Source organism: Alternaria hordeiaustralica (assembly GCF_023758085.1).
Source record: "Alternaria hordeiaustralica strain BMP 2776 chromosome Unknown scaffold_2, whole genome shotgun sequence".
NCBI classification, from domain to species: domain Eukaryota; kingdom Fungi; phylum Ascomycota; class Dothideomycetes; order Pleosporales; family Pleosporaceae; genus Alternaria; species Alternaria hordeiaustralica.
Genome location: NW_026056774.1, coordinates 1,894,833 through 1,920,497, shown reverse-complemented (window position 1 = coordinate 1,920,497; position 25,665 = coordinate 1,894,833). Strand labels below are relative to the sequence as shown.

Genomic DNA, 25,665 nt, shown 5'->3' with positions numbered 1-25,665 from the left:
ACATGGTCGGCACACGCGTTCCGACTAGTCGCATGCTCTACCAAACAAGATGGACCAGGGGCAAGTCGCGCGAGGCCGGAGGCTGGAACGCAGGTTGGTTAGAGGCTGGAGGATGGTCTAGCCTACCGGTTACGTCGATCCAAGACGATAGCGCGCATGCTGTAAAGCTTGGGAGGCGTGAACGTCGAAGGCGCACGCGGGGACGAGCGTCTGTGTCGTCATTTGCCCAACGCGAAACTCGCACAATCTCTGCAAAACAAGGTCATGCATTCAACAAGAGCTGCTGGGCATTGCTCCGTTACACCTAGCCTGCCGTTTTTGCCGTTCAACGGCAATTTCCGTGCAGCGCTGGCCAACAACATCGTCGTTGACATCGTGTGAGGATCTTTTGCGAGTGTATGTGTACGGGCGGGCCTTACAGCCAAAATCTGCCAAAACGGTTATGGCGCAGTGACTTAGCCACATCTAAGCTTCAATGGGACGAAGATCAGGTTTTCTCCAGGCGCCACAATGGGGTGTGTGGGTCACTACTCACGCTTGAAGCTTGACTGGACATGGGTTTGCATTGGCATTCAGCTTGCGAACAGTGGGTTCTTATGTTGCTTTTTCCTACTCTGGTCAGAGATTCATCATTACTAGAATTGATAGACTATAATACAGGGCTCCGGTAATCCGTAGAAAACTTAGCTCATGAGCAGTCTCGTAATGGCACTAACATTGAGTGTCCTTAGATCACTGTAATGCTGCCCGGTACCCAAGAATACCACTGGAATGCCTGTCGCGTGCACCATTGACACCAGTGTACCCACCATATCGCCGACGGTATCGCATTTCGAGATAATAAAGCCATCGAGGTTTCTCCCAACGCCAAAAGAAGCGTTGAAGTTACGTGCCTGTGCAACAGAGTCTGTGCCGACAAGTGCTTCTCCTACCATGAGAATCTTGTCTGGATTGGCTAGTTTGCCAAACTTCTCAAGCGAAGACATGAGACGTTGGTCGTTGTGTCGGCGACCAGCGGTGTCGATGAGCACCACGTTGAAGCTGTTCTTCGAGGCAAAGGTAACGGCATCCGCTGCAATGTTGGCAGCATCTTTGCCATAGCCCTTCTCGAACAAATCGACCTGACCTCCTTCTCTTTGCGATAGCTCCTTCAATCTATCTACGTGTACGCGTAGTTGCTCCACAGCACCAGAACGGAATGTATCCGCTGCTGCGATGAGCACGCGGTGGTGGTTTTGCAACAGGAAGAAGGCGATTTTGGATAGGTTTGTCGACTTTCCTACGCCGTTTACACCGACGATGGAGATGACGTAGGGGCGGGATGTGGTGGCGTTGGTATGTTGAATTTCGCGGAGGAGGTCCAGGGAGGACGTAGGAGTAAGCATCTTGGTGAGAGCCTTTTCCATGGAGGACTTGAGCGTCGTCTCGATTGCTATTGCGATAGTTAGTAGCTGCATATAGTGGGGGCTAGGCATGTCAACTGACTGGTAAAGCTGGGGGTCTTCATGCCCACGAGATCGCGCTCGACGCTCTCACATAGTCGCACCGCAGCTTCGAGAGCCACATTCTTGCGAAGGAGGTGCTGTTCCATTCCCTTAAGTGGTTTTGCCAAATCCTCCTTGGTCAGTGTCTTGCCACCAACCACGTTCCTGAACAGGCCGCCAATGGCACCCAGACTGGACCCTACTAGCCCACCAGAGGCAGCAGGCGCTTCCTTGTCCTTCTTCGCGTTTTGTGCTGCGATTATCTCGTCCATCTCTTCATCAAGATCTTTGAGCACGAACTCGCCCTTCTTTGTCTTGTGGCCCCATGTCTCTGGTCGGATCTCCTCAAGCGCCTCGTTCCCAGAGGCGTCGCCCTGGATGTCTGATTGCGAGTAGTCGAGCACAGAGTCGTCCTGTTCCTCGGCACCGAATTCACCCCACACCCTGCCTTTCTTGGCTGAGCCCCTGCCCTTCTTCTTGGCTGATGCTTCGTCGCCCGATGACACTGGTGCCGAGCTGAATGCGGAGGCCTTCTTCTTGTCTCGCCGTGACATCTTGCCTCCAAACGGTCTTGCCTTTCCAGTCAAAAGCTGACTTTGCGCCGGTGTAGTAGGCCTCGAGGTATCTGGCGTGGGCACTGGTGTTGAATCGGCGCTCGTATCGTACAAGGACTGCTGTGGTTTCTGTAATGCCGTTGGCTTGGGCACGCTTTCGTCGGCGCTGTCGTTGTCGGTACTCGATTCGGGAGTGGTGAGCTTGATACTTGGTGCGCCAGAGTCGCTGGCACCTTCCAAGTCATGCATCTGTCGGTCGAAGTAGGCGCCGAATTTGTCGCAGTTGACCACACTGCTGTGCTCCGTCTTCAGCTGCTCGCCATAGAGGCCGACGAAGAGTGCGCGCACATTATCGAGGAGCTTGTCGACCCATGTCAAGTGTACTAGACTTTGATATACGGCCTATGGCAAAGTCAGCCCTTGCGCATATCTACGGCGCATTGCGCCGTGGTGCCGTCTCGACCCTTTGATCGAACGGGAACAGTGTTCGTACCACAAAGATGAGGCCGAGATCCTTCGCTGCGGTCCACTTCAAAGTATATCCCTCCTTCTTGTATGTAGGTTTGGCGCCGGCATCTTCGGCGTGAGGTTGCACGCGCTCCTCGATGAAGACATCCCGGATTAAACTGTTGATGACGTTTGCGCCGACCGGGACATATGTGCGCGACCACAGGACTACGCCGGAAGTAGTCAATATCTCGAAGGTATCCAACATGGCGAGGGTGAAAGGCGGCGGGAAGGTTGCGGAAGGGAGACGTGGTGGTGCGGCGGGCACATGTGGGATATGACGACGGGCCGTGCACGCTCTTGCCAGATGGTCGGAATTCGGGGGTGCCAACGACACCGCAGCTCAAGGCAGAAATTCAACCAACATTGACGGCGACGTGTCCAATTGCGCATCACAAAACTCTTGGTTCTTCGTCTCTTTCATTCTCTTAGACACCGCACTCGCTACACCGACCAGCACCCCGACGCGCAGCCATGCAGCGCCCCAACTACGGCAACCCACCACCGGCGCATTCACCACCTTGTACGTATTAGGACGCGTCCCATGATGCCTCCTGAGATGCTGTGTACTGACTCCATCAAGTACACCACCCCGTCCCACAACACGTTTCCACAGTCCCCCAGCTACGGTCACCACCTCCCCCGCAACCCCCTTCACAACCCCAGAGCGGCTATGGCTACGGATCACAGGCTGGTGGCATGCCGCCGCAACAAGGCGGATATGGCGTGCACCCATCGTTCGGCGGCTTCATCAACGACCCGACTGCCCAGTTAGGGTTCCAGATGGGAAAGAGCGCCGTGGACGCTGGGCAGCACTACATGGAACAGAACGTATGTCCACAAGGCATAGCGCAGGCCCCCCGTTGATGAACAGACCACTGACAATATCCCAGCTAGGACGCCTTGTCTCAGTATCCGCACTGAAGCACTACTTCAACGTCACAAATTCCTACGTCCTTAACAAACTACGCATCATCCTCTTCCCATGGTGGCACCGTCCCTGGTCGCGCCAAAGACAACACACGGCCGACCCATCAGCCTCCGCCGCACTGCTATACCAACCTCCACGAGAAGATGTCAACTCACCAGACATGTACATACCCACCATGGCCCTGGTGACCTACATCCTGCTATCGACACTCTTCGCAGGTCTACGCGGCGCCTTCAACCCCGAACTCCTGGGCAAGACCGCTACCGTCGCAATCGCCGTCACCTTACTCGAGATCCTCATCATCCGAACCGGCACCTTCCTCCTCGCCATCAGCAGCTCCTCGCAACTCCTCGACCTCGTCGCATACAGCGGCTACAAGTTCGTCCACGTCATCGTATCTCTGCTCATCACCAACTTGGCCAACTGGATCGGTTTCAGTAGCTCCTGGGTCGGCTGGGTCATATTCCTTTACTGCTTCAGCGCGAACTCGTTCTTCTTGTTGAGGAGCCTGAAATACGTGCTGTTGCCTGACAATAAACCACAAGACGCCTTTGGCGCTCCTGCTCCCGTGGGATATCCCCAGGATATCAAGACTGGTCAGAAGTCGAGGAGGACGCAGTTTCTGTTTGTTTATAGCTATGTGGTGCAATTTGGGTTTATGATCTGGTTGAGCAAGGTATGAGTGGGTTACAATTAGTGGGGTAGTACATCTACGCCGGGGGCGCAGAGGACTACGTATGTCCCACTCAGCTCATCTGTAGGACTTGAGAATATGCGTAGCTACGCTGTTACTTATTACCATTTAACGATTTGGGCAAGCGAGGAGTCAGCGCGAGGGCAATGGTCGCGTTTGAGGAGTACCATGTATCATGTATCTATTAGCATCCAGCATCCAGCATCCGCATACTCAATATGAAGATTCTTGCGCAGAGTGATTGACATCTTTATGCATCTATATCATCTCGCATACGAACAGAAAACGCCCATAGCCACCGTAGTATGTCTCCCCAGATATCGACGCGTAAACTTGAACGTGTGATGCCACCAGTACGCCCTACCATACATGCGCCCATACGCCGCTTTTGAAGAACACACATCTATCCCACGACAGGAACGATACGCCCCATAGCACGCATATGCCCGATACTCTGCTCATTCTCCCTCTGATAATCCAACACCACCTCACCAAACTGCTCAATCTGATCCTGTGCCCTCGGCGCTCCGATCAAGACGATACCCCTCGGCACCACCACGTCAGCGACCTGGAAGCAACCAAACGTGACTACCTTCTTGATAGCGGGACACGACCGGAAGACACCAGCTACAATCTCCGTATCGACGACGGGACAGAAGGAGAGGTTGATCTCGCGGATATGAGGATATTCCTTCTTGCCGTCGAAGATTTCTGTAAAGGTAGCGTGCGAGATGTGGCGGCAGGAGGATATGTCTAGGAATTCGAGGCGCGAGCCCGAATGGGCCATTAGGGCGCGGAAACCGTTGGACCCGAGGCCGATAGGCTCGTCTTCGGGTCCGTCGGGGTTTGTGTTGTCTAGGTCGCGGGTTGAGTTGACGTCGATGTAGTGGAGCGGTGGGTTGGTCCAGTTGGTGAAGAGTTTCACGTAGCCAGCGTCGGTGCATTCGTTGTTCTCTGTGAAGCGGAACTTGCTGAGATAGTGACACTTGTTGTGGATGGCTTCGAGAACGTCATCGGTAGGCTCTGTTGTGTTGTCCAGGAAGTGCTCTAGGCAGAGGGTGCGGAGGTTGTCGCCAACTGAGTCGACTAGATGGACGAGCTTCTCGCGGGTGATGGGGTCGTAGAAGCGGAGTGTGAGGTGTTTCAGGCGCTTCAAGTGAGCAATGGCGTCGATACTGTCCGGGCCGATCTTCTTGCAGCGCTCAATCTTGAGGCGTTCAAGGTTGGGGCAGAAGGTGGAAAGTGCCTCAACTACTTGGTCGTCGAACGCGGCGTCTAACCACTCAACTTTCAGCGACTTGAGATCTTGGCCCCTAGCAATGAAGAGTTCAATCCATTTGTCGTTGGAGACGAGGTTGGCTCCTAGCAGCTGAATCTCTTCGAGTGCCTTCGCCTTCTCGTTCATGTAGTCGATGTTGCTATCCTTGAACTGACAGCAGTTGCGCAGCGACAGACGCTTGACATTTGGGCAAACGGCAAAGATCTGGTCGTAGTCCTCCGTCTCGAGATATGCTGCCTCATGAATTGCGATTGACTGCATGTCTGACTGGAGGAACAGCTTCATCGTGTTGGAGTTCATCGCTCGCTTCTTGGAGAAGATCTCGCTGATTCGGTTCATGATACCCTCTGGCATCTCGCCCAGCTCGTCAATGTCCTCCGAATGTTTCGCGAGCTTCTCGATACACAATTGTTGAAGTGTTTTGGGTCCGCGCTGTGTCATACCATCAAGGCGGTTGCTCTCAATCTTCCTGCGACCCTTTCGCACAACTGGCTTAGCCAACTTCTTCTCCGCCTTTGCATCTTTGACCATCTCCTTTCCACATGGTGTACACAGGAGTCCACCATCTGGACCAGCTTTGCTGTATGGTGTGACGGTAAATCGCTTGTCGCAGATTTCGCAATTCTCCAATTGACCAGGGAGGGGCTTCGCCTTCTTGTACATGTCCATCGCATCTTCGAAGTCGGACTCATCGTCTGAGCCCTTCTTCTTGCTCTTCTTCTTTGATGCCTTCTTCGCCGCCTTGCCCTTCTTGATCTTCGCTATGGCCTCGTCTTGGTTGCGCTTACGTTTGCGGGTGCGCTCGGCTGCCATTGCGGAGGATTCGGCTTGTACGTCCTCCTCGACATCTTCGTCCTCTTCACCGGCATTTGAAGGTCCCTCGCCATTATCTCCTGTTTCTGCTGCGTCTCGCTCGGCTTGTTGACGACGCTGTTCGTACGAATCGCGGATCTCTGCTGCAGAGATGTTGTTCGCCTGATAATGAGATATTAGCGAGTGTCTCTCTCAAGCCTCGCCCACTGAGGTTTGCGCGGCCGCTATCGAGCAAGAACCCAGCCGCTTTCGATCTTCATGTCGCAAGTCTTGAATGTTGGGCATGCTTGTCCCCAGAACAGATGTCACTCACGGCCAGAAAATCTGTCAAGGCAGAGTGCGGCCCCCGAATGCCTGCGCCTCTAGGTCGTCGTCCGCTCCTGTCGCCACTCATTAGTCTTGCGCGCCCATAAAGTCGAATAGCGAAACTTGACGTACATGATGCCTGTATCTATTTCGTACTGTAAGAGCGATTGAAACCAAAGTGATTTGAAAGAAAGTGTTGCGGTACAGTCGTGGTGGAGCGACTGCGCTGGGTGTGAGTGGGGTGGGACATGCGCAGGAAGGCGCGTTGGGGTACGGCGCGCAATCACGTGGTGGCAATTAGTCGCTTTTTCCGGATTAGTCTACCCCTGACAGCGTTCCATTCACTGTCACCATAGTCGCGCGATAGGGCTATCCATAACGCTATCGATTCAGGAATTCAACTTTTGTAGTCCTATGTACGTCCCTCCGGTGGGACAGCACGTGGTAGACAATTCGCTGTCATGACCACAGCTAAATCAAATAATCCATGTACACATCAAACGCCAGTCCAATCCAAACTCCCGCATCCCCTTGCAGAACAGGACCTTGTCCGTTGTGCAAACTTGTCAATCTCTGTGATCTCTATATACCGGGATCAAGTGACTAGATGACTGTGTCGTCGTCACTGTCATCATCGTCCTCGTCTTCTTCGTCTTCCTCCTCATCCGAGTCCCAAGCATCGACAGTGGACCCTGTCTGTCGGACAGTATCACCCATAGGCATCTATGAAATAGTCAGTATTTTTTTTTTTTGCCAACACTCAAGATCTGAAGGATTCATCGTTGAACATACCATAGGAGGACCTCGAGGAGCAGCACGAATCTTGGCCCATCCATTGGGGCGGATCTCCGAAGTGTCAGATCGCTCAGCCACACTGGAGGTGAAGGTGTGGGACGAGCCGGTGACGGAGGAAGTCGAGCGACGATAGGCGTTGGGGTTGAAGCCTGAGCTCGCACTAGGAGCCGCATTGGACTGGGTGTGCCAGGACTTGGTGCGGACCTCGCTCCAGCTGTCAGTGTTGGCGTTTCCATGGCCAGCCGGGAAGGAGTATTCAGTGCCGATGAGGCTCTCGTCTGCTTCACCGTTCATGGACATAGCCTTCTGGAAGCTAGCCGACAGCGCAATACCTCCGTCTTCAATGTCCTTGCGCTCGGTTCGTCGGTTGATGCCGTTGACAGTCTTCCACTCATCATCCCCCTATACAGATCAGTATGACGGCCACAGACAGCCCTTGTAGAAAGCTCACATAAGTAGAAGATGTTTCACTAGTAGCTGCGGACCAGTACTCGGGAAACTGACCCTGTGAGTGGTCGGGCGGAACAAAGGCCCTATCTGGTTCGATATAGCGGTCTTCATCGACGGCCTCATCAGCGAGCTGAGCCTCAACACACTTGAAGCATTTGGCAGTGTCGGGCTTGGCGCGCTGAGACTTTGCGAACTCCTCCAAGCCCTTCGTCTTGCCACACATGGTGCACTCGATCTCGACCTTCTGCTGCCCAGTGCAACTGTGGCAGTTGATGGGCTTGAAGATCTTGCTTGAGGTCTTGATTTGGTGTCGTGCATCGGTCAGCTGCTTGGTGGAGTACTTGACTTGAGGGAGGTTCTTGTGGCACCGGCCGCACTTGATCTTCATGGGAAGCGGGATACCCTGGAGCCTGGGAAGAAAGGTTAGCAGCGCGTCAAATTGGACTGCGACTGGGTTGTTTCAATAGTAATCATGCTGTCGATGGCATTTCCGGTCAATCTTATTTGTACGTACCTGTCGATCTCATCCTGATTGTAAGCGTGCACATTGCGGCGGCCTCCCATCGTTGGCGACTGGTGTTGTAGAGTAGTATGTGAAGTATGAGAACGAGAGAGTGGAATGGGGTTGATGAGAGACCCTGAGACCCTGTACGGCGGTGGGAATAAGAGAGGGATGCCTAAGCGAAGCCTAAAGGTACACGCTGTTTGTTTGGGCCGAACTCAAGGTGAAGGCAGGAGCCAGTGAGAGAAGCTGCAGCTGCCCAACACATGTGTAGCATGTGATACTGCGATCTCGGCGCTGAGTAGCAGTCATCGTCTGGATTCCTGTACGAGCACCTGAGCATACACACTGAGCACACAGCCTTGAAGCTGTCTAAAACCCTACTACATCTCCAGCTCCTCCAGCTCCTCCAGCTCCTCCAGCTCCTCCAGCTCCTCCAGCTCCTCCAGCTCCTCCAGCCCCCTCAATCTTTTTCCAATCTCTCTTTGACTACTGCCATGGGTCGTAAGGGACAAAATGGGGAGCCATCAGAGGCCAGAAAGGCTAAAATGCGTGCCCGCGCTGCTGCGTTCCAGCTTCAACAAGCTCAAGCTTTAGCGGCTGCAGATGCTCAAGCTCAAACAGCCGCTCAACCGTCACCTCAGCTTTAAATGTCGAGCAATGCCGAGGCGATGGACCTTACATCAAGCACGAATAAACAGACCAAGGGTACATTCGGTTCCAAGGCCATCTCTACGTCCAGTGCGAGCCTTGGAAACCCCGAAAGGAAGGATGTCGGCACGCAAACATAACTCTCGTGCGGAGGCCATAAGGTGAATGCCACGCTGAGATGCTACCACTTGCAAAGCCTGATCAAGATAATCTAGATGACCCCGACCTGAGGACTTCGACGGATATCAGCGGAGATGGTGTTTGATTTCACGTGAAGTCAGCAAAACAGAAGTTTAGTGATGGTGAGGGAGGCGTGGAGTTTGGGTTGTGCATCACTAGTGTCGCCAAGACTTCGAAGCGGTGAACGCCGGCAGAAATAATTCTAGAATTGGGGCATTCGCGACCAGGAACCCTTTGCGCATACACTCTCAGCGAATACATGCAGTGGATTCACCAGTCACAAAACTAGCTTACGGAGCGAATCAATTTATCCACTGTCGCCAAAGGCTGTCAGCCACCGCACCTGCATCATGGCCACTGAACGCGGCTCCAAGCCCAGCACAGCGCAACCGCGGCGCAAGTCGCAAAACGCAGCGCCCATAGACGACGAAGACACCCGCGCGATCGCCGAATTCACCGAATCAGCCACAAAACAATATGGGCGCGGCGACCGCATACGGCCGAAAACAGTCAAGGATAAGAAGCTGCGGAGAAACATTACATCGCTTGAGGTGAAGAACAAGCAGGCGGCGATAGAAGCGAAGAATGTCGAAGTTCTGCTCGAGAACAACCCAGGACTATTGGAAACCGAAAATGAGCTGGAAAGAACATACAAAGTGCGACAAGATGAAATCAAGCGGGAAGTTGGTATGGAGACGGCGAAGAAAGGCTTCGAGTTGAAGTTAGACGGTCTGGGTCCTTACGATGTATGCGAGTACAGTCGCAACGGCCGGGACTTGTTGATCGCAGGCAGGAAAGGACATGTCGCGACCTTTGACTGGCGAGACGGAAAAGTCGGCTGCGAACTCCAACTCAACGAGACGGTGCGAGACGCGCGATGGCTGCATACGAGCAACCAGAAGAACTTTGCGGTCGCGCAGAAGAACTGTGTCTACATCTACTCGGGCGACGGTGTGGAGATGCACAAGCTTAAGAACCACTCCGAAGCCACACACCTCGAATACCTCCCCTACCACTTCCTCCTCGCCTCGGTATCGACCGCGGGTATAATACGATACACCGATGTTTCGACAGGACAATCCCTACCACAACTATACACAAAACTCGGCCCTGCGACAGCTTTCGCACAAAATCCACACAACGCCATCCTGCATGTCGGCCACCAAAAAGGTCTCGTAACCCTCTGGTCGCCCAACAGCGCCACGCCCCTCGTCAAACTCCTCCCACACCGCGGCCCCGTTCGAAGCATCGCAGTCGACAGATCAGGAACATACATGGTCAGCACATCGCAAGACCGACGCATGTCCGTCTGGGACGTCCGCATGTTCAAAGAAATGTACCAAACCCACCTGCGCGTCCCGGGCACCACGCTCTCCATCTCCGACCGCAACCTCACAGCCGTCGGCTACGGCACACAGACCTCCATCTACAAAGACGACATCTTCCGCCGCAACCCCGAGGACGCCGCAGCGCCCATCATGCCGTACATGGGCTGGGGCGGCGAAGGCCTAAACGTCAGCCGCGTGCGCTTCTGCCCCTTCGAAGACGTCCTCGGCATATCGCACGACAAAGGCTTCTCCTCCATCATCGTGCCCGGCGCCGGAGAAGCCAACCCCGACACCCTCGAGCCCGGCACCAACCCCTACGAAACCTCCAAGCAGCGCCGCGAAACAGAAGTGCATGCCCTGCTGGAAAAGATCCAACCCGAGATGATTGCGCTCGACCCCAATTTTGTCGGTAACCTCGATCTCGCGTCTAACGAAGAGCGGCAGCGGGAATACCGCGCTGCGAGGGGCGAGAAGGAGCCGGATAAGGTGGATATGTTGAAGAAGAGGGGAAAGGGCAGGAATTCGGCGCTGAGGAGGTATTTGAGGAAGAGTGGGACGAAGAATGTGGTTGATGAGGAGAAGGAGAGGGCGAGGGAGGCGTTGAAGAATATGCAGAAGAGGCAGATTGAGAGGAAGGAGAGATTGAAGAAGGATTATGGACCGGCGCTTGAGAGGTTTGCTAGGAAGTGAGGGGTCAAGAGACTTGGTTTAATGCACTTTTAAGACCTCGAATTGGCGTTGGCGGTGAAAAGCATCCTTCGTATAAGCATTTCACGGCGTTTACTTCACGGATCTGTTGAACGAGTATAGGCTCAGATACTCTATTCGTAAAAGATGAACAACAAACTCCATACCCATTTTAGCCTATCTAAAACCCCATGATATCATAAAAGTCATTGACGCGTCGTAAGCCTCTAAGCAGCTTGTTCCATCTCACCTGCCTGGTCCAGCTCACCCCTCCACGCTCTCGCGCCTCTCGGGTAAACCCTCTTGTACAAACTAACAGCAACAGCATCCATGGGACTGATCTTGCCATCGAAAGTAGCCTTGAAGTATCCGTGCGTACCCAAACTCTCCTTGATGAAACCGCTCCTTCCGCGCTTCGTCCACAGCGGTAAGCTCTTGAACCACTTGACGTCGCCGTCGTTGAAGAACATGTAGCGCACTGTGACAACGCGCTTGTTGATCTTGTACGGGTGGCCCGTCAGGATGATGCGCTTGGCGATGATGCGGTTTGTGGAGGGTGGGAGAGATGTTCCGGTCGCGATTAGGCGAAGGGAGGAGGGCTGGTCGGGAGAGGGGGTTGTGCGAGTGAAGTAGAGGAGAGGGACGTTGCCCCAAGTTAGAGGTCCGATGAAAGATGCAATAGCCGATTGGCCAGGGTGGAGGAAGCGGGAGAATTTGTGCACGTTGTTCGGTGTGTTACCGGCGTGGGAAAACAGCTAGATGCTGTTAGTATTGAGGGATAGAGTAGAAGCTTAAGGTGACTTACAGGGTTGATTACTATCCTCCTTGGCCCGCACTGCACGATCATCTCAGTCTTCGACTTGATCGGGCCGTCATGCTCAGAGCTGAGCAGTATGCTGTAGTTGGCGGCTGTACGCTTGTGCTCGTGTCTCAGGAGTGAGAACATGGCCATTGGCCGTGACTGCATCTCCTGGAATTGTAGCGGGACACCGCGAATGTGAACGCTGACCCGAGTTCCGGGCTTGACACCGCCAGCCCAGGCTTCGCGCATGAACTTGGTCGCTGTACGCTTGTAGTCGGAGATGTCGAGCAACCGCTGCCACTCTTCCGGCTCGTATGGTCGATCCTCTTCTGTCTCCCATGTGCTGTTCCTTAGACTTTTCAGTCCCCGGTAGCGAATGAGACGCTCTCGCGCATTCACGTTTGGATGCAGCTCGATCTCGTCGGGGAACTCAAGATCTTCGTCCTCTTCTGTCTTCCTAGACTTCCGGTACTCCTCGATCTGTGCGGCCTCGTCCTCTGGTGATGGATCTAGGAACATCTCCGATTGCGGGTATTCTGAAGGAGCGCCCTCGGTCATAGCTTTGCCATCGACGTCCATTCCCTCTACACCATCTGCAGGGTGCGCAGGCTGGCTCTGGGCGTCTTCGTCAACTTCCATGTCGTCGAAGTCTTCCAAATCCGAGCCCGAGTCGGACATGTCGTCGAGATACCATGCGGACTGGTATTCACTTGTGCCCTTTGGTAGCCGCCTCTTTTTGGCCGGCGCGACCTCCTCTTCCTCGTCTGAGAAATAGTGGTGGTCGTCTAGCAAGACGCCCTTGCGCTCAGAAGGCGCAATAGACGTGGCGTAGTTGGTCACGTCGTCCATGATGGTTTCCTCTGGTGCGAGATCTGCTAGGTCGTCCTGGTCTTCTGTGGGACGCTCTAGGATGCCATCGCCTTCTGTATCAACAGCCATCTCTTCCTCCTTGTGCTTCTTCCTCGTCTCTAGTGGGGCGGCTACGATCTTGTCGACCTGGAAATCACCCCAGTCTCCCACCTGTACCAGCCTGTCGGCCTTCAACCCAAGCCCGCGCACGACACCGGTAATGACCACATCACCCGTGTCGTCCGCGTTGACGGCCGACTTGCCTCCAGGCCACGCGATGTCCTCAATGAACATGTAGCTCCTCTGGTCCCTCCACCGGACACCCTTTGTGGTAGTTGTGCATAGCGACCGAACGAGGTTTGCGGCTTCTTGGCGGTTGTCGAGAGAGTAGACGCGCTCGGTCGCGGGTAGCCAGTGGGTGATGTAGGACTTGAGCGACGAAACGACTGACGGCCTGGCTTTGGCGGGTTCGACCTTGTCCAGTCCTTGCACCACGGTGAAAGTGTTTGAAATGCCCTGGCTTTCAACCGACTTCATGATCAGCTCGCCCTCTGCGTCGACTTCTTCGTGCGCCGACAGAATGAAGACAACAAAATCGGCGACGCGGCAGGCGTCGAGAGCCGCCAGCAGATCCCTCTGGACGATCAGATATTGCACCTTTTGCTTAAAACGGTCGACATTTGTGCGAGTCCATCCCGCTTCGGGAACCTCCTCTTCAATGTCCAGGCTGGCGTTCAGGCTGCGGACAGCTTCTGAGGTGGAGACGTCCGAACATAGCGGAATGAGGGCGGTGATCCTCGGCGCACCATCTTTCCCGGCGAAGACGTTGGACGACTTTGCGTGCTCGTGGTCCTTGTTGATGCGCATCTGCTTGGCGCGGTTGCGGCGGTCGAACTTGCTCATGACTTGCTGGTGGGGGGTCTTGCGGCTGCCGAATTCGAACGAGAGGGAGTTGACCTTGCCTAGAAGAAACAGTCAGCACAGTTGGGCGCGGTGGCGGGGAAGGAGCGACTAACCCTTGCTCTGCTCCTTCAGCGCGCCTTTGGTGGCATGGCGGGACTTGAAGCCCTTCTTGTCCTTCTTAGTCGTGCTCCGGTGGTGGTGCGCTGTCGCAGCCATGGGCGCCATATTGTTGCCGCTGCCACCTGATTTGAATCGGAAAGGAATCGACGCCACCTTGACTATGCGGTGTCAGAAACTCGGCGCTGCACTGTCTGGTGGGTGGTGGAGAGTGGGACGGCGATAATTTTGTTAATCGATAAGCCAGCCCCCCGAGTAATTTTGGCTCCTCGGCTGTGGCGTCATGCAGCACACCCCTGCCACCCTGCATTCACCCCTCGCCTTCTGCTTTCACATGCCCAACTCCATCCCACGCCTTCGCAGATCACACTCCAGCAATTCCTCTCTCAAGGCGATGCAATATCTCGCGATGAAGTCGACTTACGCCGCCCGTGTCTTCGAGCTGATTGCTCGAAGACATTCAGCCTTCCAAGGTTCTCTGCTAATCGATGCTTTGGTAGGAACAGATGCCGCATCGGTCTACTGTGAATGACACTTACGGTTCAGGCAAGCTGAATAGTACCATCATCATCGACCCTGAATATGTGATTCAGACTTTCTCGACAAATCATCCGCTGAGATGCCAGGACTCACGCAATACATCGCTGTGGATGGCCAGTCAGACGACCAACGACTCCGCTTTGGACCCCTACAGGCCACAACTTGACGATGGTTACGTTGTTCGATGTAAGGAAGTTCAAAAGGGTCTCAGAGGCACCCTCGTGATTGTGATTCCCCTTTCTCCATTCCTCTTTGTCAAACCTGCGAACAATCGCACTCGGTATCAGCATCGTCTTTCTCGCTATCCTCATCAGCATTCATTTCGTCACAGGGCTTCGTAATGCCGGAACTGTCTCAGGAGGGTGTAGGCAACCTGAGCGCAGGGCAACCAAAACGAACGTACAGCGCAAGCCATCGCCCTCCCATCACACCACGTAATTCGATCGAAACCTCCCACCACCCCTTGGAGTCTTATCCCTTCGGTCCAGAGCAAATTCTAGGCCACGATACAAACTTGGAACTTCCTCAAGACAAGCCTGCCGCAGTCGATCTCCTTGTCCGCCTTCTCGTTGACATCCTGGTATACAGCTACGACGTCGACTTTCACGAGCTCCATTATGCGCTCGCTGCATGTTCGCCCAAACTATCCACCACGAATCTCTCCGCGCGAAATACCAGCCTTTTGACTTTTCAAGAAACGCGCGTAGTTCTCGAATACGCTGATGTCATTCACAAGGCATGTGAGACTGTCGTTGATAATACTCAAAGTCTGCTAAAGGATAGCGACCGCCAGTTCATCAGCACTTTCATCATGGAGCCGGCACGAACTATTGGAGTCGACATCGCTTACGTCTTCGAGCAGCTCTACGCTTTCCGGATGCACAGATGTGAAGGTGGAAATCATCACAAGACATTACTCTACACTAAGCCGTCCTTCTGGACCCGAGGTCGTGGTCTCCTGCCGGGGAAATTGGGTATGGATAAGAGTCAGAAGTTGCTTGCACGTCGCCTCGTCTCTGACGATATGGTTGTTGCACAGCTGGGGACAAGATCATGCGAAGCGCTTCGGCTAGTGCTCGGCAGGGCTATCAAGGATTACAACCACAAGCATTGCAAATACGGCATGGCCAAAATCAACCGAGAGGTCTATGCCGAGCCAAAGTTTATCGCTTTGAAGAAAGAGCTCAAGTGGAGAGATTTCGTCTTTACAAAATACCTCCACGATGAACAGCAGGCTGCGATGGCAAGTGGTCAGTCGGATTCCAGAGCCAGCAATCAGGCGGAACCTAGGACTAGTAGCCGATTTCTTGACGTACCGCGACGGAACAGCGAGAACCTACGCAGACCAAGCTCTCTTCACGATCTACCCAGCATACGCGAACGGCCTGAGAGGCCCCCGAGGCCACTGTCTACCTCCAGTATACGCCTAGGTTCACTTCGATCACGGCCGGCGAGGCCGGGACTGTGGACCAACTATTAGTGATCCGTGCCGACTCTGAGGCACGTCTACTTATCGGACGCCTCCAGGAAAAGCGATGAGTAGCACACCAATAGCAAAATCTGGTCTGAAAAACAGAGCAAGTAACGTAGATAGCTCGTCGCGAAACAAATTCACAAAGAAAATCTCCAGGACGAAGCCTTGAAATCCAAGGTACCAAAAAGATGACATACTCACTCCACACCACCACCCCCTCCCATCCACCCCAACTCCTACTCCCAAAACGCCACAACCCTCGCCTCAATACTCTCCCTCGCCTCCTCCCCCTCACTCCCCTCAACCCTAAACGCCGTATGCGGACACCTCCACCCCCTCTCCTCCCTCTTCGAATCCAACCCCTTGAACACAACCATCTCCCACGGCTGCATCCCACTCATATACCACCACTCATGCCCTTTCCCTATCCCCTCCTCCATCCCTCCCCCCTCCTCCTCCCTCTCTTGTTTTTCCAACGCCCCACAACTAATCACATAATTCTCACTCCGATTCCCCGTGCGACTAAACTCCCTCAACCTAACCTGATAATCACTCTCCGGCACCGTATCCGCATCGCACACGGCCAGCGGGTCTCGCCGCACGGTCTTTAGGGGCCGCCAGCAGTTGAGGAAGGCGTAGCGCGTGGATGTTGTGAAGAGATTGTTGATGTGAGGTGGGAGCGAGAGTTCAGTCAGTGTACCGCTGAGAGCGGATGCGGAGCCCGCGTAGTCGACGTGGGGGTGGCCCGAGGGTATGTCTTGCCATCGGCCGAGGGCGTCTTGGATGCCCTTTGCGGAGGGGGAGGTGTGCGCGCGGATTACGTGGTTGAAGATGTGGACGGTTGAGGCGTTGGTTCTGGGGGTGTTGTTAGATATTTTTGCTTTTTAAGACGGGGTCTTGAATGGAGGATATTGGTGGGGCTGTACAGTTTCTTAACCACTTCTTCCAACTCTGGGTAGTATTCTCTTTTTACATCTTCTTCGCTGCTGTGCCGGTCTACTCTCTGCTTCTGGGGGAGTGTGACGAATGTAAAGCCGTTGACGTCTAGGTCGAACGTCTTATTCGCTTTTCGTACATCGCGGATGAGCATGGGGCGGGTGTATTCATCTTTGTCGTCGAGGTATTTGACTTTCCATTCTGATTTGGGGATGGGGATGCCGGTGGCAGGGAAGTAGTTTATGTTTGCGATGACGTCGGTGTTGTGTGAATCTTGTTGCATGGTAGCTTTATTCAGACAGGTGTTCGACCCTAATGATTTTCTTAGGAATGAGATGCGAGTTAGTTGCAGTAAATCCAGATCTACCAAAGCATAGGGCTCATTGCGATGTGAACGCGGATCCGCTGGCTAGATGAAGTGGGGTAAGCACATGCTAACAGCGCACACATGCGACAGCCTTCATCGACGCTCGACATCTAAGTGGTGTGGTAATCATTTCTCATTTCTCATAACCTGTCACCACCGTGAATTTTGTCTAACCCCGTTTTTGGCGTCGCTTGGCAAACCTCTACTCTAGAGGATCGTCTTCAAGATGTCGATCTGCTCCATAACAGCGCTCTTGCTTGTACCACCAGTGGCGTTTTTCAGCTCTACCGCGCGCTCGTAATCTAAGCACTCAACTACGTCGTCGCCTAACCTGGAGTCGATACCCTTCAGCTGCTCCAAACTCAGCTTATCCATGGGAACGTTTTGGTCCTCTGCTAGCGCAACGACACGACCAGAGATGTGGTGACCCTCACGGAAAGGCACACCTTTTCGGACGAGGTAGTCTGCGAACTCTGTGGCCAGCATCTCCGGGGCCAATGCAGCGTGCATCTTGTCGGCATTGATCTTCAGGGTCGACAGAACACCGGTGGCGATCTGGATGGAGTCGCTGACCGTCTTGATGTGGTCGATGAGAGGCTCAACAGACTCCTGCAGATCCTTGTTGTAGGTTGTAGGAAGACCCTTGATGGTGACATACAAACCCGCCATGTGCCCGAACGCACGACCGCTCTTTCCTCGGATGAGTTCCAGAGAGTCTGCGTTCTTCTTCTGGGGCATGAGAGAGCTTCCGGTAGAGTAGGCGTCGGCCAACCGCACGAAACCAAACTCCAGACTCGAGTAGATGATCAGATCCTCCGCCCAGCGCGACATCTTGAGCATGAAGCTCGACCCCCATTGTAGTGTCTCGAAGACGAAGTCGCGGTCTCCGACGGCGTTGAGGGAGTTTGTAAGCAGGCCCTCAAAACCAAGCTCCTTGGCCATGGCGTCGCGGTCGATGTTGAAGGGGTTGCCTGCCAACGCGCCGCAACCGAGTGGGGAACGGTTGACGCGCTTGATGACTTCGCGGAGGCGCTCGAGCTCGGATGCGAAAGCGGTGGCATGCGATAGGATCCAGTGCGACCACCGGACGGGCTGTGCCTTCTGGAGATGTGTGTAGCCCGGCATGAGCACGTCGATCTCAGCCTCGGCTCGCTGTACCGATGTCTTGATCAGGAGCTTCAAGTAGCCCTCTAGTGTCCTGAGCTGCTCCCTCAGCCATAACCGCATGTCGGTCGCGACTTGCTCGTTCCTGCTTCGCCCTGTGTGGAGTTTGCCTCCAATGTCCTTGCCGATAATCTCGCTTAGCCGTCGCTCGTTGGCGGTGTGGATGTCTTCATCGTTCGCCTTGACCTCGAAGGAATTCGACGCCCACTCCTCCTTGATCTGTGCCATGCCCTTCTCGATGGCAGCGAACTCGTCGGCGGTGAGGATGCCATTGTTCTTGTTTGCGCGGGCGAATGCGATAGAGCCGGCGATATCTTCAGCGTAGAAGAGACGGTCGTAGGGGAGAGAAGCATTGTATTGCTCCATGACTGGGTCGAGGCCCTCTGCAACGCGTCTTAGCACCAGTCATCTCAAGTGTTGGTGAACTCAATAGGCCAATGGCTGCACGAACCTGTGAAACGACCTCCCCAGAGCATGTTCTCTGCTACTTTCTTTTCGGATGCCATCTTGAGATCTATGAGAGAATAAGGTGTGGAATTGGGTTGTGACTGTTTGCGCGTTCGAGAAAAAGATATGACGCTCCGCATCGGCGGCAGGGGTGCGATAGCGCTAAAACGTCGCGGGGAACTTTCCCTCGTCTCCACATCGGCTGCCCCTCAGCCACAGACCCATCATCATCAGGTACACATCAAGCTTGCAGTGTCAACTGGGAGAAGATCTCATATTTAAAGATTTCATTCATTCATAAATAGTATGCGTGCTCTCGACACAATTCAAACAGAAGTCCTCCGGGACGCTAAACACGGACTATCCCATTCACTCCCAAAAGGAATCAAGAACTCTAGAGAACCATCTATGTGAAAGCTTAGCAATACTTCTCGTCAGAGTTTCTTACGATTAGGGGCTTACAAAAGAACCGACGCCAGTTGGAATTCCTGCGAGAAGTCTCCTGGTTGAACCCAGCTTCTAATAAGCCCGAGTTGGAGAAATGCTCCGGCACATGCTTAGGCGAGTGTGAGGCAACGAGCAGCTCGGTTTTAGAAGCTTGCTCGTATTGTTCCGAGACGGGGGAGGGACAATATAATGAAGGTGCCGCGCTGTCTTTTCGCTTTCGTTGGGGAATTTGGTCTGGTTTCGTTTGTGGTTGTGGCCGTTGCTCTTGCTGCGCCTGTGGTTGTTGCTGCGATGCGAAGGCTAGGTCTGAAGAAGCTTGTTTCTCAGCTTTGGCTGCTATTCTTTCTATTTCGACAATGGGCACCGGATGCCGAGGTTGTGGGTGTATCAGTTCTTGGTCACAGTATCTGACGATGTGTGGTTGCTCCGGCATTGTTGACATGGTCGAGGATTGACAGGCTTAGACGGTAGTTGTAAGAAGAAACACCAGAGTTGTTAATAATTTATCGCAGCCACCACACCCCTACTTAGTGCAAGCATGATGGATCTGCGCTCGTGTTCTTAGCACACAATGTTGTTGAGGCGCTTTGTGAGTGTGGGGAATTCTTCCTTTGCTCACTCACCGCCTTTGTAGGTGTCGAAGACGATTTGAGGCTGGGGAAATCTTGCTTTTTACTTTTGGGACTGGACGGGTATCTCTGCGGTTCGGATGCGCAACCAAGTCGTTCAAACCATCGTATCGTAGATCTCATCAGTGTTGTCGTTCCACACCGCTACTATAGTCGAGGATTGAAATATGTCATTATTCATTACGTCCAGCGTCAGCGCTAGGAGATGCTAGAGAATAGCCCTGGTATAAAACTCGATCAAGCATTTCGCATCTTTCCACGGTTTTGCCATGTACCGATCTCTTCAATGGAGCTCAAATGCCTCCCACAACTGCACCAATGACACTCAAACCCAGCAGCATTGATACCACCCAGCTCGCACCTCCGTTGATGCTCACACCCGCACTAGCGTATCCTCGTTCCTCATCGACCTTTCTCGCACCCACCGCCTTGTCCGTGTTGAAGCAGCCGAACGTGCCCATGCCGCTTGCGCCTTCCTTCTCATATTCTTCCATTTTTTGTGCCAAGCAGCTTTGGACGATGTCTGGTGAATCGGTGATGCAGTATTGGAAGCAGCCGTCATTGTCTTCTGAGTTAACGATGACTGGAGTGGAGGACGCGGATGGTGATGATGTGGTTGAGTCGGGAGCGGAGTATGTCGCGATCGCGTTGATGTGCCCGTTGCAGCATGCGTCTAGTATTGAAGAGTTCGAGCCACCGACAGGTACGGCGCACGATGGGAGGTTGGTGGGTGGTTGAGGGACCGGAGTGAATGGTTGGCAGGACATTTTTGTGTTGTTACTGAGAGTTTATCGTGTTGGTGTGGGTATTTGGAATTCCTGAAGAGGCTGTCGAGGTGTCTTGCGATCGTTTCGTAGATGAGTCGCGATGTAGTCGTAATTCGAGATGACGTTGTAGGTACTAGACACGACTTGCGCGCTGGTCGGAATTTCTCTCGCAACAAGAAAATGGGAAATGACGAAAGACGATAGATGAGAGAAAAACTCCGTCGCTATGCTGAGACTTGACTGAAGGAAACAAGCAAGTTATGTCGAGAATGAAACACAGAGTTGTTCACAGAACAGACTCAAAAGAAAAGAACCGAATGAAAATCGACTGAAGGAAAGAAAGACGGTTGAAGCTGGAGGATACTGCACTATCATCGCAAGAGCAGAGCCTCATATGTAGACTTCGTACGGTCTAAGAATATCTCAGGTGGATACGCGGGTGGGTAGTCGGCAGCGCGAGATCTAGCGTTACGCGCCGACCCTCTCGGCTGCGCGACGTGTTGGTTGGCCCGCAACGTTCAATGGGATTACGCGCTAAAACCACGGGCAGATCCGAAACAACACGTTCTGTTGTGCTCGAAACGTTGTTATGCTGATTTTGGGTAGCCGTCATGCTCTGTTTTGTCCAATGAGTGTGTTGGGTTTGCTGTGTAGTGGATGTCACGTGCGCGAGATCGAACCATTTGGGTCGCTAACTTGCCGCTGCCTAGACGGCCGAAGGGCTGAGTAATGAGGAATGCATATCAGTGGCTGATGGAAAGATTGAACGCGAGTAGGACAGGGCTCTCTGATTCGATTATGATGTGGAGTTCGTCGGATACAGGAATCCATTCCACGTGCTTGCCCAGGTATAGAGTTGCGAAGACTTTTATGCTTGACCGGGCACACTGCGGCCATCATTAACGTATGAGATCGTGTACAGGCGGTCCATAGCGAGGCGTATGGCAGCCAAATTCTTCGAACTTGGAGCATGTATCTGACGCGCCACCAATGCCTTCCCATAAACAGGACAGACTGAGCCCTATCATGCGAGACAGTTGTCACCGGTGGCATTAGGCTCAGCTGTTCTCGTCCTCATCTTCATGCGCGGCCGCCCATGGGCTTCTTTTGCGCAATGATACGCCTCTTCTCTCAAGCACGAATGGTATTGGCGCTAGGCAAATAGCGATCGCCATCAGTACCAGACTCGCGTTCCTGGTGCCTACGTTCAAGAACAGGTGTCTTCCGACGAGTGGGAATCCAGCACCAGCGAGATTCCGAATGAGTCCAATTCCGGCAAGAGCTGATGCTGAGTACGTTTTGTAGGCGTCTTCGGTGTACGTGAGCGTCATGAGAACTACATCGAATTGTTAGTGCAGCATGAGTGACGTGGATCATCTGTGTAACTTACTGAGAGTGTAGAATGACCATCCCCAGAACGCGCTGGCGAGAACTGCGAAGAAGGGGTGTATGTTTGGCGTTGCGGTAAGTGCGAAAGCCATAAGAGACACTGGTAGCACAATAGCTGCCAGCTTCGCATGATGCACTCGCGCCTCGGGGACGTCGCGGTGGCCGGCCTGAGCAACTTGTTTTTGGTAGTATCGTTCTTGAAAGACGTTCGTCGCTAGGCCAAGTGTGATACCGACAACAATTCCCAGGAATGAGATACCGACACCGATAGTATCAAGACCGTATCCGTTCGGGCCAAAGATCATGTGAAAGGCTCCGTTAAAGAGGAAGCTCAAGCCGTATAGAAACCCGTTGTAGAGTGCACCAAACTGCACGATAGCTTCAGAGCCCAAGAATCTGAATGGGCGGGCGAGTGCTGTAGTGAACAGCTGCTTCGGTCCTCGTTGCTTCATTTCGTCCGGCACCTCAATCTCATCGTCGCCTGTTTGCTGCCGTAGGGCTCGTGCTCTCCGCAAGAGTATTACACTATGTCTTGTTTCTCCAAGGCTATAGAGCGCGACGACCATGACCACCCAAAAGGTCAAGCAGATGAAAAACATGATGCGGAACGCGGTGTGCCACGATCGGCCATGCGCGATGAACGAGAAGAGTACAAATCCAGTCGGGCTGCCGCCTGTCGCTGCCCAGAGGAACCAAGACATTGCTGGCCCGGTATCGTGATGGTGAAAGAGATCCGCGATGGTGCCTCCGAAGTTCGAGATGGTCGTGGATGAGAAATAACCCGAGAACAGACGCAGGACAAGAAACGGCCCAAGGCTCTCTACATATGTCGTCCCCAAAAGGAGCAAGAGAAAGATGCCGTAAGACACAATATAAACAGGTCTTCGTCCAAAGTATTCCGAAAGAGGCGCCAAGGTCATAGGACCAAAAGCCAACCCAAGAACATACATGCTCAGTCCCAGAACAGCGACGCTCGGCGACACGCCCATGTCTTTCGCAAAGTCGCTCGCGACAGGACTAAAGCCACTCGCACCCCAAGAGACGCTTAGGTCTATCGGGACAATGGCAGCAACCATTAGCCATTTGCGCGCTTTCGACCAGTTCCGGGGGTCGTCTGGATCGTGGGACTCGAAGGCTATGACTTTGGTTGGAGAGCTGTGTAGCAGAGGCTGGCTCTCGGGTTGAGAAGAGCTCATCACTGCGGAAAAAGGCCGCGAAAGCTGAGATGATCCCGGGGTTTCCGATGTTTGGTGTTGATGCTTCGGAAGGCAGGTACACAACGCGGATTCGGTTCCCCCCCAGATGATGACGTCACCGGTCATTCGTCCCGGATTAGCACCGAAACGCCGGAACAGGATATTTTGGATGAGTATAACACTTTTAATTCTTGCGGTGATGCATCTTTAGCATTACTTTTGTGTGAGTTAGTTACAACTTCGACTGACGAAATCTTAACGCGATGATCTAACATATGTAAACTACCCCGGAAGCTGCTCGATGTGTCCATCCAAAGCTCCACGCCGCCCGGGCCTGCTCATCGAACATGTTCCATAGTTCTTTTGATCGTAAAAGGCCAATGCCTTCCCCCTTCTACTTCTTTGCCGAGTTCCCAACTGACAAGTACATCAAACTGTTGCAAGCCTTTAACTTCCTTCAACGGGGTGAACAAGGCATCCTCGTAGATATGATACGGTTTAGGACGCGTCCTCCATGTCACCAGGTCGACCCTTATGTATCTTAGGGCCTCCATCTTGGATATCGCCTTCCAGGTACGAGTCCAGCATGACAGGTCGTATGGCGGTACACCTTTCGCCATCTCCCACAGCATGCTTAAGTCATGACTTCTCCACTTCAGGTGTAGCGATTGAATTGCTTGAAAGTGATGCGTGGGTACAAGACGATGGAGGCAGAAGAATGCTGTGCTGGTAGGGATATAGAAAGTGTTGAATGCATAGAGATACTGTATTGATTCAAGATACCTAGCGCAAACAAGTTAGTCATATTTCCGAAAGTACACCAGTGAGACCTCAGGTAGGGGAAGAGACATACGCGATCTTGCACGACCGGGGAAAGGCCATAAGCTGCTGAAACTTCCCGCATTTCAAATCGAAGGACGATACCGTCTGGTCGTGATATATCCACAGCTCTTTCTCTTCGGGGATGAGCTCCACTTCAAGTTCTTCATTTCCGAGGGCGTATGGATAGATCATCGTCCGCAGCTCCGGAGGCAACTTCGTGAAAAATAAGCATTGTGGCTGAGTGGAGAACCCATCCGTTGCTGCGCTCAATGCCCAGACTTCCATCGTGTCAGAGCAGTTAGGTGGTAAAGATGCGTTCCAGTTAGCCCGATGCCTGTTCCGCCCTTCTATACTTGCTCGTCTTCGCCTCTGCAGTTTCTTGGCTATGGCCCTATCATGCAAAGGTACGATCACTGCTTGCACAAACTTGTTGAGCACATACCAGGCTGCGTCTTTGATTGGTCGCATGGCCATTGCCAGAGAGTTGAGAAAGATGTGGTCAAGGGAGAAAAGGGCAATAGCGATACCATATAATCGACGTCCTGTTTGTTCGATACTTATCATCAATACAAAGAGGTTCACTCCGAAGTCGAATGTGGCCTATAAGTGATAAGGTAGACTGGTGCCTAATCACCCTGGTGTGGCAAAGCCATTGCGGCACAGCTTCATCAAAGTCGGGGCGTGGCTTATGCAAGGTGCCCCTCGGTTGAGACCGTGACACGCCTAGCTTCTTGCGGACCCAATAGAGCCCATGGCTGGATATGCTCTGTTTGGTCGAGTGAAGTTTGACTTCATAGTGTAACTTGTTCAATGAAAAAGACATCATTGCATGGGCAACCAGTCACTCACGCCTATTCCTCGCGTGATCTCGAAAGGCCATGTCTTTCCTCCACTCTCTCGTCGAAAGTTTCCATCTTCGCTCCAACTAGTGTATACCGCAAACCTTTTCAAACCCCTCAGAGTTTCCAGCGGAGTAAAGAGGACATGTTCATATGCAGCACGGACATATGGCGCCCAGATCACCATGTCGACCTCCATATGCTCTAGTGCTCTCATTTTTGATATTTCCAACCACATTGAAGACCAACATGAAGCATTATACGGTGGGTCGCCTTCAAGAAATTTGTGCATCTCGTGTGTTGAAAGATACGCCCATCTCAAATTCATGCGACGAATGCTTTGGAACCAACGCGGAGGAAGAATACGGTGAAGAGCGAAGAAGGCGGTAAGGCTGGGAATTCGAAAGATGTTTTCGCTATAGACGTATTGTGCGGCTTCGAAGTAGCTTTAGCATATTCAGTCAGATACTGTATCATGTAGCAGTAACGTTATTCATGTGAGAAATTTACTTTACTCACGCAGTTTTACAAGACGCTGGGAACCCGAGCAGCTTCCTTGCTTGTACGCAACTCAGCGTGAATGGAATCTCGTCGTCGTTCTCCTCACACATCTGCCGCTGAAGCTGTTTATCGTCCTGGCCATGGAGCTCAAGCCGGAGGACTTGGCCGCCCATGGCGTATGTATAAATAAGCCTCCGTAGCTCGAGAGGCAGCTTCGCGAAGAACGGCGATTGTTGTTGGGTGCATACGTCGGCGGTTGAACAAGAGTCAAAGGCGTCCTCAGAGTTCTGCCTTACTCTAGGAAGTCGGGCGTTC

The 25,665-nt window shown here is 53.2% G+C and overlaps 9 protein-coding genes across 9 annotated transcripts; 3 read left to right on the top strand and 6 right to left on the bottom strand.

Moving 5' to 3' along the window:
- Positions 1-683: 683 nt before the first annotated feature.
- Positions 684-2,753, bottom strand: J4E84_002103 (uncharacterized protein; the record flags this gene model as incomplete). Its single annotated transcript, XM_049384731.1, has 3 exons — positions 684-1,432; positions 1,486-2,440; positions 2,532-2,753. The coding sequence occupies 3 exons, from the start codon at positions 2,751-2,753 to the stop codon at positions 684-686; spliced, it is 1,926 nt and encodes a 641-aa protein (XP_049248087.1).
- Positions 2,754-3,019: 266 nt separating this feature from the next.
- On the top strand, positions 3,020-4,158 carry J4E84_002102 (uncharacterized protein; the record flags this gene model as incomplete). Its single annotated transcript, XM_049384730.1, has 3 exons — positions 3,020-3,068; positions 3,129-3,376; positions 3,439-4,158. 3 exons carry the CDS (start codon positions 3,020-3,022, stop codon positions 4,156-4,158), a joined length of 1,017 nt encoding a protein of 338 aa, XP_049248086.1.
- A 415-nt stretch (positions 4,159-4,573) lies between these two features.
- On the bottom strand, positions 4,574-8,377 carry J4E84_002101 (uncharacterized protein; the record flags this gene model as incomplete). The annotated part of the gene is made up of 7 exons (XM_049384729.1): positions 4,574-6,424; positions 6,576-6,642; positions 6,701-6,707; positions 7,195-7,291; positions 7,361-7,765; positions 7,815-8,223; positions 8,328-8,377. The coding sequence occupies 7 exons, from the start codon at positions 8,375-8,377 to the stop codon at positions 4,574-4,576; spliced, it is 2,886 nt and encodes a 961-aa protein (XP_049248085.1).
- A 1,119-nt stretch (positions 8,378-9,496) lies between these two features.
- Positions 9,497-11,164, top strand: J4E84_002100 (uncharacterized protein; the record flags this gene model as incomplete). Its single annotated transcript, XM_049384728.1, has 1 exon — positions 9,497-11,164. The coding sequence occupies one exon, from the start codon at positions 9,497-9,499 to the stop codon at positions 11,162-11,164; it is 1,668 nt and encodes a 555-aa protein (XP_049248084.1).
- Positions 11,165-11,388: 224 nt separating this feature from the next.
- On the bottom strand, positions 11,389-13,940 carry J4E84_002099 (uncharacterized protein; the record flags this gene model as incomplete). Its single annotated transcript, XM_049384727.1, has 3 exons — positions 11,389-11,916; positions 11,967-13,774; positions 13,829-13,940. 3 exons carry the CDS (start codon positions 13,938-13,940, stop codon positions 11,389-11,391), a joined length of 2,448 nt encoding a protein of 815 aa, XP_049248083.1.
- Positions 13,941-14,712: 772 nt separating this feature from the next.
- J4E84_002098 (uncharacterized protein) lies at positions 14,713-15,802 on the top strand (the record flags this gene model as incomplete). The annotated part of the gene is made up of 2 exons (XM_049384726.1): positions 14,713-15,622; positions 15,669-15,802. The coding sequence occupies 2 exons, from the start codon at positions 14,713-14,715 to the stop codon at positions 15,800-15,802; spliced, it is 1,044 nt and encodes a 347-aa protein (XP_049248082.1).
- Positions 15,803-16,082: 280 nt separating this feature from the next.
- Positions 16,083-17,065, bottom strand: J4E84_002097 (uncharacterized protein; the record flags this gene model as incomplete). Its single annotated transcript, XM_049384725.1, has 2 exons — positions 16,083-16,701; positions 16,773-17,065. 2 exons carry the CDS (start codon positions 17,063-17,065, stop codon positions 16,083-16,085), a joined length of 912 nt encoding a protein of 303 aa, XP_049248081.1.
- Positions 17,066-17,356: 291 nt separating this feature from the next.
- On the bottom strand, positions 17,357-18,819 carry J4E84_002096 (uncharacterized protein; the record flags this gene model as incomplete). The annotated part of the gene is made up of 2 exons (XM_049384724.1): positions 17,357-18,696; positions 18,765-18,819. The coding sequence occupies 2 exons, from the start codon at positions 18,817-18,819 to the stop codon at positions 17,357-17,359; spliced, it is 1,395 nt and encodes a 464-aa protein (XP_049248080.1).
- A 2,527-nt stretch (positions 18,820-21,346) lies between these two features.
- Positions 21,347-22,693, bottom strand: J4E84_002095 (uncharacterized protein; the record flags this gene model as incomplete). The annotated part of the gene is made up of 3 exons (XM_049384723.1): positions 21,347-21,490; positions 21,785-21,939; positions 21,994-22,693. 3 exons carry the CDS (start codon positions 22,691-22,693, stop codon positions 21,347-21,349), a joined length of 999 nt encoding a protein of 332 aa, XP_049248079.1.
- Between the last annotated feature and the right edge of the window lie 2,972 nt (positions 22,694-25,665).